At 56.6% G+C, this 11,455-nt stretch overlaps 1 protein-coding gene across 1 annotated transcript; it reads right to left on the bottom strand.

Moving 5' to 3' along the window:
* Positions 1-2,912: 2,912 nt before the first annotated feature.
* On the bottom strand, positions 2,913-6,642 carry VOLCADRAFT_66436 (uncharacterized protein; the record flags this gene model as incomplete). The annotated part of the gene is made up of 7 exons (XM_002955992.1): positions 2,913-3,131; positions 3,824-3,907; positions 4,313-4,478; positions 5,325-5,452; positions 5,617-5,697; positions 6,098-6,239; positions 6,440-6,642. The coding sequence occupies 7 exons, from the start codon at positions 6,640-6,642 to the stop codon at positions 2,913-2,915; spliced, it is 1,023 nt and encodes a 340-aa protein (XP_002956038.1).
* Between the last annotated feature and the right edge of the window lie 4,813 nt (positions 6,643-11,455).

Below are 11,455 nucleotides of genomic sequence, written 5' to 3' on the forward strand. Positions count from 1 at the left end.
TATGGACGTATGTAGGCTACTCGTCTTATATGCTTCCCACACCGTAAATTCCACTTAAGGATACTTTTTTAACCCGGATCTCCCGCCAAAGACTCTCGACGCTCTTAGGTGAGCCTGCTCTGAAAACGAGCAGACTCTGGATAGTGTTGCATAGGTCGTGCGTAGAGCTGGAATTAGCAGGTCGGGACGGGGCACTTAAGCTACTGGCCGACCTTAAATTGCCGCCCGTTGGCTGGTCCGGAGTTTTAGGTCTTGGGTCTGGAGTGGCAGTAAGTGCCTGGATCTTTTAATAGGAATATTTATTGGCTTCGCTAGGTAAGCAGAGACCGGATGTAAGCAGAGACACACACGCCATTAGCTTGCATTCTGCGGCTTGGGTTATGCCCGCGGCTTGCACTGCACCGTCGCGGCTTGGGCTGGGGAGCTTGCGTTTATGGCTAACCCTCCTGACCGGCAGCAGAAGTTGCACCTCTCCATACCCTCCCTCTCCCCAATTAAAGACGGACTATTTGGCCTGGTGGCTTCAGTTTGGCGATCCTTCTATCTGTTATAAACTGGCTTGTCTAGGCGCCAACTCGGCCCCAACTGAAACCGCATCGCGTGATGCCTAGGGAATTGCAGCGTGGACTGCTTTGCGTTACAAGCGGATGAGCATCGTGTGATAACCTTTATTACTCGCGTGATGCCTGCTCCTGTGCCAACAAAGAATCCTACAGTTAAAGGGTTTCTCTAACGATACCATTGCTACTCTCAGGTGGCAGGTTGCTGGCAGAGGTTAAGGCCTGACTTCTGCTCCCGGAGTGTCCGGATTCAAATCCGCATGCCGACCCCTTGGTTGTGTGGGGTTTGATGAAATCGGTAGTGGCCCCTCATCTTGTAGGACGTGGTAAAATCAGCTTGCGAGCTGATCAGGAACAGAGTTGAGGCGCCGTCGATCCGCTAGATTTGGTTGGATGCTGGTGGTGAGTTGCCAAACTCAAATAGTACACTCCGAAGTCATATGGGGTGAATGGATTAAGTTGCCCCTCTAGCCAGGGGAAAGCAGGGAATTGCCTCGGGAAGGAAGCCACTGGTGAAGCTTAACCACCCTGTAACAACAACAACAACCATTGTGACCGCATGCGTGTGTGTGTGTTACATGGTTGGGGGCGCGTGACCCCATTCGTGATTCCAACATCCTCGCCAGACGTACTGGCTCCCATTTCATGGCCTCCAACATGCTCTGTTGATGATCGAATCCCTCTTGCGCACGAATATCGTTATAGGCTAGGCATTCCAATAACACGTGTTTTTCATCCTCGAGTTGGCTATTGGTACCACAACAGCAGCAAAACCGGACCGCATGCAATCGCAGCGTAGGGTACCTGGTCGGGAACTGGCCAGTTGCAGGACAGCGGCATGCGGTCTTGTGTGCTGTCCTTCATGGCTAACATTACTGCTGCTCCTGGAGACCTCATGTTGCACGCCAAAAATACGTCAATCTGATTTCCAGCAAACCCATCCGGAGAGACGGAACCTAATTACCAGCCCTGGTCCTTCCGTAACGGTCCAGAACGGTGTGAGGAAAGCACCGCCCACAATTCACGTTCGTTGGCCCGTCAGTTTCCTTCCTTTCTAGCCGTGGCCAGGTTGACTGGCGTGCAGTCCAGCCTCCACTTGGGCTCCGTGGCCTCCTTTAAAGTCTGATTCCATTGCAAGCACCCCACCCAGCCTCTTCCAGACACATCACGCTGGCCAAAGCCCCCCCCCCTTACCCGCCATTCTCCTTTCAACTCCCCTGACCCTTCACCCCCCTCCGCATATCCCATAACCGTTGACGCTGCACCCATACGGCAATCTGCCGCACAATGTCCATTCCGGGTGAGGAATCTCTGGAAGGCGTACGAATGTTCTACCCTTCATTTTCCCCTAAACCCACAACTTTTCGTCACTTCGTTGTGTAATCGTCGAGCGCAAACGCGTCCCAGGACGAATACCCACCACCACCATTTTCTTTTACTACTACTACTACTACCTTCTCTGGAACCCTTCGGAGGTCCAACAAGGGGTTGCTGCAGCCTCATAGGCGACCTGTACAAGCCCCGGGTGGCTTGGCGCTTGCTGGTCTGCACCGCAACCCACAATTGCCACCCAAAATGCGTGCAGCGAAGTTATCGACACGCACGTGTCGTTCACACACACAAAAGCATAACCACAAACATGGGCTACGGCCCTGTGCGATGTAAGCGTAATCAATGTCGCTTTTGTGACATGCTGCTGCTGCGCACATGCACTGCGAACCCCACCCTCCCGTGATGTGCTGGCCATCGTAACCTATCTTCCAACTCAGAGACCCACGTATTCCAAAGTTTCCGTGCACAACACATGCGGCCCATGGATCAATCTTCGGTCCATTGAGACCCGCAGAGAGACCGACACCCGGAGGGGTTTCTGCCCTCGCTGGTAGAGACCACAAAATCCCTAAGGCCCGCATTTCCCCCCAGGTGCCATCTTCCCGGGGCAAATATTTCGTCTTGCTTCATGGCCTGTCCCACCCTGCGCTACCTAGACTCTACCCGCTGGGACCTTGGGCACCCCGACCTTGGCCCATCAGCCATCCACTGCGGTTTCAAACGCCCGTCTGAGTTCATGTGCCTATCACAAAACAACCGGACTCTCCTCTTTTCTCTCTACTTCTCTGCCCCACCTTTCACCACATTCTTATGTCCCTGACCTCCCACAAAAAGCCAGAACTTCCACCTTTCCCTAGATCTACTCCCTCGCCCTTTCCCTAAGCTTCTAGACCTCCTCCTCGTCCTCGTCCTCGCTGAGTGCCAACCGATCAATGGCAGCCTTGATGGTGGCGGCGTCACTGGAGCTGCAGCCGCTGTAGCTGAGGGCTAGCTCGAAGGATTGCTGGGCAGCCTGCAGTTTTAAAGGCAGTTGGGAAACTGTTCAACTCCGAGAAGAGTGCTCAGTGTTGAGAGGAGGACCTTGACGCTCTTGCTCGTTCGGCCACCAAAACACACATGAACGTACGTGCTCTTGCTTACCGTGCGGTTGTTGAGGCGCTTAAATAGCTTTCCCATCTGGAAGGCGACACTGGCTTCCCCTGGAGCCATCCGCTGAAGCGCCTCCAGCTCAGCGAGAGCCTGAACGGACAGGCAGACGGACAGGCAAACAGATGGACGCTAAAAAACATGCAAGGTACGCGGTGAGGTGAGATTAAACGGTTTCGGCAAATTCAAAATGCTCTCAGCAAGGACGGCGCAAATCCGCAGAAAAGAAAATCAGAGGCAAAGTAACCTTTCCTTCCTGTATGCCACTGAGAGGGACATCACGCTGCCCGAGCATCCGCCGGGTTCGCCAGATGTACATGCATACGAACCATGTCTATACACCATCACGGGAGTAAAGAAGCACAATTGGCAATCGCAAGCCAGCAAGCAGCTAACATGACGGTCACGAGCCGGGCACGGTGATCTCACAAAGCTGTATCACGCCTCACAACCCTACGGATCATTCAGCCCCCACACGGTCTGGAATCCCCAGGTATGTACATGAATAGAATATACTTACATATACGCACATACACACACACACGCACGCCCTTCCCCCTCGCTAATCATGCCCGTGTCTGATCAAGTCCGGTGTCACTTCCCATAGTCCCATAGTCGTTTGTCCTTCCCCTTTACCCGGGCGGGGACGGGTCCAGGTCGGAACTAGTTCTTCTTCCTTCCCACCAGCTCCAATCACCCCCACCCTCCCCCCGGTGCCAACTAACACCTCCCCATCTGGGTCGCTCGTCGTTTCCTTGGCTCCTGGTGGCGGTTGCGACACGCACCTCCCCAATTCGCTCCAAAGAAGCCAGCACAGAGGCCCGCTCAAATCGCGCCAGAGGGTTGGCCGGATCCAAATCAATGGCCTCCTGTAAGGGGATTGAGGAAAAGGGGAAATGGACGTGGAGTAGGGAGAACGAGCGCGGGTGCACGGAGGAAAGCATGACCTCGTGCCGGAAGGGGGTGTTTTTAAAACCTGGCGAGCCGCGATGCGGGAAATGGCGAGGCTGGTACAAGATTAACTTTACCGAAGCAACCAAGGTCTGCAGATGGTGTGATGAGGTGTGTGCTTGGGAAAGGGGGATAAATGAGTCGGTACTCGGTAAACAATACGGGGCTGGTCGGGCGGGGTGGGGTGGGAAAATAGGCTACAGACGACAGGACTCTGGTTTTCCATGTGAACATGCGCGGTTGCATGCACACCATGTGAACAAACCAACTCCCTTCCTTGCACCATACCTGCATCGTCAATCCGACCCCCAACCTAGCCCCACCTGCAGCTTCTCCAGAGCCAGTGGCGTCTGTCCCAGCTTGGCTGCACTCATTCCCACGTAGCAGCGCAACACCGAGGACCGCGGGTTGATGCCCGCAGCCAGACGGAAGTTCTGGAGCGCCTCGGCGTATTTTTCCTGCCGATATGCGATTTGGCCCAGGCCGTACCTGTTTCGCACCAAAAGGAAATCCAACACGAAGTCACAATTTACGATTTGGGCCAGTGCAGTGATGCCGGTTGCTGCCGACGTGTGGAGTGTAACGCACTGCGGCATGCAACACTCCAGTGTAAACATGCCCCCTTGAGGTTACTCATGCGCCACTGCTGCAACTGCAAGTGCTGCGATAACCGCTTTAAACTGAGAAACTTTGGCCTGGAGAATGGTTGCGTGACACTCGAACAAGGGGCGCGAAGCCCGTCCCTTGTCCCTGTAAATCCCTGTCGTCCTCTTGTCCTTCTGTAGCAGGAAACCCTAAAACCCTCCACTCATACAACTGCTCAGCGTCTCCCCTACCCTTGCCCTTCCCCTTGCGGGCATGTTGCTTTTCATCGTCTTATGGCTAGATTACTCCTTCCTAAATAAGCAGAAGCACTGGAAGGAACGAGTGACAGTATGTTGGGCGAGGGCGAAAGAGGACTAACCACGTGACCGCTTCCGTTTCCATTCCCTCCAACCCCGGGCAGTGGAGTGCTTAGGTGGGCTAGCGTCGCGCACAATCCATCAGAATCGGCCGAGAGGGACTAGGATGCGTCATTTTCGACTATCGCCACCAACCGCCAGCGGCCCTACTCCCTCTTTCCCCCAGTTGGATTGCACAGGTCGCCTGCATCTCCACCTCCGTCGCGCCATAACTTCTGCCCAACCATAACCCTGTGGGTTTCTCTGCACCGCTCACGCCCAGGTCTTGTCCAGGCCCGTGATTCTACTTCCTTTCCTAAGCCCCCGCAGCACGCCCATGGGGCCCCTCACACCCTCGCCCTGTCCCCTCTGCTCTTGCCCCCCTCCCACATACATGGCTTTGTAATGCCTGGGATCCAGTTTCAGTGCGGAGCGGTAGCAGGCGGCTGCCTTGTCGTAGTCCTCATTGGCAAAGTACTCGTGCCCCGCCAGCGTGTAGGCGTACGTGAACGTAGGGTCAACCTGATCCGGGATGGAGTGGGAGCCAAGGCAAGGGGTGGAGAGGGATGGGGCAGGGCAGGGAGGGACGGATTGCCGCGGCACGGGACGTGAGGGAGCAGGTTCATGAATCCCGGGCCCCAGAAAGGTTGCAAGCTCATCAATTCTGCAGCCGCCCTCGCTTTTACCTGCGCCGCGCGCAGAAAGAACTCGATGGCCGCCTCGTGCTCCTTCTGGCTGCTGAACAGGTTCCCCAACACACACCACGTCTGGTTGGAGGGGAGGGTTGGAAAAGAAAATATGTTTTTTCAGAAAGGGCGTACAGAAGCAAAAAATGAAGGACAAAATGTCACCTGGCCATACATCTGGCCTTGTAACGAGGACAAAGGGCAGATGATGGCCGGCTCAGGACAACGCAGCATACAGCAAAAGCAGTAGCTGCATCAGGAGACGAATGGCGACAGCACTGACATGCCAGGCTAGCAGGCTGGCAGTACGTACACATACACGTAGGGGTCTATACTCCTAACATACACACCCCTGCGGCGCGATAATCGATCGTAACTTTCTACCTCTGCTTGCAACTGCTTGCTAATGGTGTTCGGGCGCAGGTGAGCAAGCGACCAATCGACACGCTCTCAGTTCCCTTTCCTTCCCCTCCTTACACACCTGTGGCGCCAATCTGTCTGTCGCAACGCATTCCTGCGCCAGGTGGCTCAGTTCGTACTCGCGCTTGGTGTGCCATAACACGGTGCTGTAGATCTCCATGCCCTCTACTCGGGTGCGGTCCAATTGCCGTGCGCTCTCAAAGCTCTGCAGTGGTAGGGGGAAATAAATGCAGTATAAATCGGTTAGGGTAACGGGGTTGCGAATTGGAGCGCGGGTGGGATAATGCTGGCTTACCGGCCCACAGAGGCGACAACCGCACAGAACGACGCCAGGGGAGCACCGCATTCCACAGCACTGCACTTGGGGGGCGCACTCTGGGGAGCGCAGCGCACTAAAACACACCGCACCTGCGCTGCCTTGGCGTAGTTCATGCTCTCAAAGTGCGCCCGCCCCATTGCGCCCATAACCCAGGCTGTGCGAGCCTGCGACATGGGTAGCCGGCTAAGCGCGGCCAGCGCCTCTGAGCAGCGATACGCCGCCAGGTGCCGCACGCCCTCCATCAGCGGCGCCAGCAGCTGCAGCAAGGCGGTGCGGCTCTCTGCCATGGCTGCAGCCGCCGCGGCCGCGACAGCAGCGGCTGCGGCCGCCGCCGCGGCGGCGTTGCCCTGAACTAGCATGTGCTGCTGCTGCTGTTGTGGCTGCTGATTCGGCGGCGTGAGGGAATCTGCGGCGCCAGAGGATGATGAGAGGGATGAGGAGGATACATAACCTTGCAGGTTGTAGCTCGCAAGGGCCCCCACCCGCAGGCCATCCAAGAAACCCCCAAAACACCGGATTCCTGACATGCCGACCCTCCGAGCCCCTATCGCCAGCCTCAACGCCCATAAGTGGCTCCAATGGCATGCCCTCCCTTTGCCTTCAGCCACAGAGGCAGGACGACGATGATGGCTAGCTTTACTTTGCAAGGTCCTTCATTCTAACGCCATGGATCCTCCGCAAACACGCAACCGACTAGTCAAACACGTCAGAATTTGCGGCATTTCATCCTAACGCCCATATGCCCATGCATCCCTGCACATCGCATTGGGCGGTACCCCTGCCCATCCCTGCTTGTAGGGACCAGTATCTATGCGTCTCCCAGCAGCCGTAGTGCCTTACCTGCAACCCCAGGCCCCTGCCTCGTCCCCAGCTGGCCGTTAAAGGCAGCCAGGAGCTGCTGCGGTGTGGCAGTCGCCGCGGAGGCCCCCGGACCACCCAGCTTAGCGTCTGGATGGAGCTGCTGCTGGACGGGAAGTGGTGGCGGGTCCCGTGGGTCGGGCATGTTTTGGCTGTCACCCTGGCACATAAAGCGAGGAGCAGAACAAGGGACGTTGACGGTGAATGGGTGGGATTAACAATTGAAGGGAACAGCCGGCCACCGGGGTGATACGAGGGGGAAGGTATGGATAAAAGTTTAGAAAGTAGGTGGGAAATAGAAGTGGGATACAAAGGGGTATCGGCAACGCATCGGCAGGGCATGCAGTGGCGTGTAGAGGGTTCCTCACAGAATTGATGGCGACTTTTCCACTATTTATGTGTTTTAATGATTGGAAACAAAATATTATTCGTTATCGTTCTGGTGCTCATATCTCTTGTGTTCATACACAGTTCAAGTGTTCTTATTTGATTCCTTGAAATTGTGATGGGCAACGAGGGCTCAGCTAAGTCGTGTCGGGTTCTCAATGTTTATGTCCAACTCCCCAGCCTCCTCACGACTCGAAAGCAGCGCTCAAGCGTCCAAACAAAATGCCTATGAAAATCATCCCGCCATGTACGCAAAAGCCAATCGTTAAGCAAACCTTAACAGCGCGAGACTGTCAAACAGCCATCCCGTGTCCTGACAAGGCCGCCGCCTGTCCTTACCTCCACGTAGCTCGCTTGCCCCGATTTGGCCTGTCCTTGAACGCTATTGGCCGGCCCGCCGTAAGAAGACGGGTATGCCTGTTGGTGCTGGTGGTGCTGCGACGCCGCAGCCGCTGACCCGCCGCCGCCCGTGGGCCCACTCGCGTGCGCGGCCTGACCCTGTGCTGCGGCCGTCGCATTATTGAGCGCTGCTAATCGCTGGCTGCGCCGTACACTAGAACGAGGATCGGAGAAGAGCTTGTTGGAGACCTTTCGAACCTGGGGAAGAGAGGGAGGTAAGGAGTGCGTGCGGGTGGAGTTGAAACAGCCATGGCAGCAGGTCCGAGAGCAGGTAGGCAGGCAGCAAGCGAGGGAAACGAGGCACACAGCCTCAAGTGTGGCGTCACGTGTGATGTACAGCGCGCGTGTGAGGTGAAATGTGCAAAACCAGGCGAGCCGTATGGGGTGCCTTGCAGCGTGTGCGGCAGGGCAGTGTGGGCGTCGCATCCCCCTCTTTACCTTGCCCTCGTCCATCATCCGGCTTATCCGCTGGTGACCGCTACCCGAGCCCATGGCCCCAGACCCCGCGTTGTGACCCGTCGGACCTCCCGGCCCCGCTCCACTGGCTGCCGCGTGATGCCCGGAGGGAAAACCAGGGAACGGTACTGCACGGCACAACAACAACAGGAAGCAGCTAGCTGAAACCAGCACCATGGACAAAGCAGGTGCACGCGCCATTATTACGCGATTACATAGCGGTAGCTGCGCATACCGCGATGCGAGCATGCCACTCCTCAAGTAAACACCGACCACAAGCAGTCTAGCACACCAACCAAAGGGTGCGGCGGTGCAGCACTCCACGGCGACACCCCTATAACTCTCCTGCTGTTTTTGTTTTACCCGAATGTGTAAAGCTTAACCCGGGTGTCTATAGGATGGTTTGCATCAGCAAATAGGCTTGTGGAGGTTGCTGGCCTGATGACAGGTTTAGCCACGTCGTCGCTGCCCAGGAACACGAGATCGTTACATTCCGTGATAGGCAAAACATTGCCCCATGATAGCCTGCCGTTGGTTGCCAGTTGAGAGTTTAAAGTGAAGGCAACACCCCCCTCTTCCCTCGTGCCGGGAAATCTCCTTACGCAAATCCCCAGTGGTGTTGAAGTCCCTGGACGGGACCTAGGCTGCTGCTGCGCAAAACCAAAGCCAACCTAGTCGTAAGTATCCGGGTCGGTGTGCACGTAAGGCCACACGCACCTTCTGACTGGCCCTGGCCCTGGCCGTGCTGCGGCTGCTTCTGCGGCGGTGCTGGAGGTGCCGCGCCCATGCCCATGGGTGACGGCGTCGCAAAAAGGCCACCGCCACCGCCGCCGCTCGTGAAGCGAAAAGGGTGCACGCCGCTACTGTGCGGCCCAGCGCTGCCATCCCCTTCAGCATGCTGTGGCACGCTGACGGGCATGCCGCCTATGGCTCCGAGCCCAAATCCAAACCCAAACCCGCCACCCCCAAACGTCGGCAGTGGCGATGCGAACGGCCCACCCTGGCCCTGAATTGGTGTTTGGAACAGGACACTGCCGCCACCACCGCCAGCTCCCATGACGAAGTTGGGCGGCCCTGGGGCCGCGCTGTATGTTAACGCTCCCAAACCGCCGAACCCGAAGCCACCCGTGGCGATGCCGGACGCAGCAGCTCCGCTGCCATTGCCGCCGCCAACATGGCTGCCACCCCGACACGGCCCCGCACTTGTCCCCGCCGGCCCTGAAGGCTGATGTAATTGCCCGCTGGCACGGCCCTGGTCCTTTGCAGCGCCTGAGGGGGCGCCGTGCCCGTGTCGGCCATGGTGATTGTGGTTTTGCTGTTGCTGTCCATGGGGCGTGTGCTGCGCTAGCGCAGAACTAACTTGGCTGGAGGTTGAGGGACTGGGGCCCTCGGCGGTTGCCGGGGGCGTCTGCTGTGCCAGGCTGCAAACCTCAGCCGCCTCCTCGTCACCCCCTGTCAGCGAAGAGGGCCAGGATGAGGGTGGATGGCGGGATGAGACGGGGCCCGAGGCATATGAAGTCCCCGGTCCACAGATCCACAATCCCTTCTTCTTCCTGCAATGGCAAATGGAAGCAACCCTTCACCGGGATGAGAACCAAGTAGCGCATCCCCACGCACCCATTGCACAGAGCTCCTCGAAGGCCGACCAGAGCAACGGATTTTGCCGCAATGCTCGGAAATAGTAGTCCTTGGCTTCGCTCATGCAGTTTGTCAAACGACATACCTTTCCCAGCAAATAAAGCCCAGCATATCCGTAGGGTATCTTGGGAGGTCCAGAATTAGGGGAAAGGAGGCACAGCAGGGTCATTCAATTTGTGTCGCTGTGTTTTCAAGGGGTATGTGCTGGTCTATCCTTCCGAGGGCATACTTCCGTAACAAATTCCTTCTGCTCTTTGCACGAGCACGCTCCGTATCGGGGTTACGTGGTTCAGCAGGCGCTCCTGCTATTAGGAGCGTAACAGGCGACGAACGATTGACACACAAGACAGGTCTAACTGGATGTGACCGATAACGGAACGCGAAAAGTTGAGGAAACCACGAGAATAATTAGAGTTAGGAAAAACGGAATTCTGGAGGCCCGGTGACTGGGAACTGTAATCCTATCATGGATTTTTATCATACAGTCTTCCACCAGACATTAAACGGCAACACTTTCCCACAAAGGGCTCCCCCCGTTGTTGCGCCAGGCTTTCATAAAACTCTTAAGCTCTGACTCCAGCGCACCTCTGCCTCCCCCATTTTCAGCAGCGCGTCCTTGGCTTCGGGGTACCGCGACATGCTCAGGCAGCACACCGCCAACAGGTACCGGCTGCGTTGAGAGTTGTGTCCTGAACAGAGGCAGGTTGGAGGGAAAGCGCCACCAGCGTTTATCGCGAAGAGGTACACGCAGGTGCTCAAAGACCGGTACAGTACCGCCCATGCGTACTCAAATGCAAGGACGTGAAAGCTTCATTGAATAATTGAAAGAATCAAAAGATGCCCACAGACCTCACTTGATACCCATGCGGGGCCAGGATGCCACACGCGGTTGTGAACGACTTCTCCACAGCCCGACAGCTGGGCTTTGGATAGAGGGGACCCGTACTCGTGCATAGGTATGCGGAGGCCGACAGCCACTTCGTTTGGCACCAAGCTATATCTTACAACAGTTCGCATACAGGGATTGCCGTGGGCTCCCTGCTATTCGACTGGATGATAGTACCCGTTGGGCCTAGCATATGGGCGGGCTGTGCCTTGTAGACATTGAGCCTGCTTGATACACAAGTACGCATGGCGTATGCCAAAACCATGAGCGCATGCTCCATCGGCCCACCCAAACCCTTAAGCCTGAAGCGTGATGTCAACGGTATGCGTCACGTTCGACGCTGCCAAGGACCGGGAAGAGCAGTGTTTACCCTGGAGAACCCTGTTACCCAAACACGGCACGTCCCTACCTTTCAACAGATGATACGCCCGGTATGACTGGTTGCAGTGCATGTAGCATGTTGCCAGAAGCTGCTG

Source organism: Volvox carteri, assembly GCF_000143455.1.
Source record: "Volvox carteri f. nagariensis unplaced genomic scaffold VOLCAscaffold_56, whole genome shotgun sequence".
In the NCBI taxonomy this organism is placed as follows: Eukaryota; Viridiplantae; Chlorophyta; class Chlorophyceae; order Chlamydomonadales; family Volvocaceae; genus Volvox; species Volvox carteri.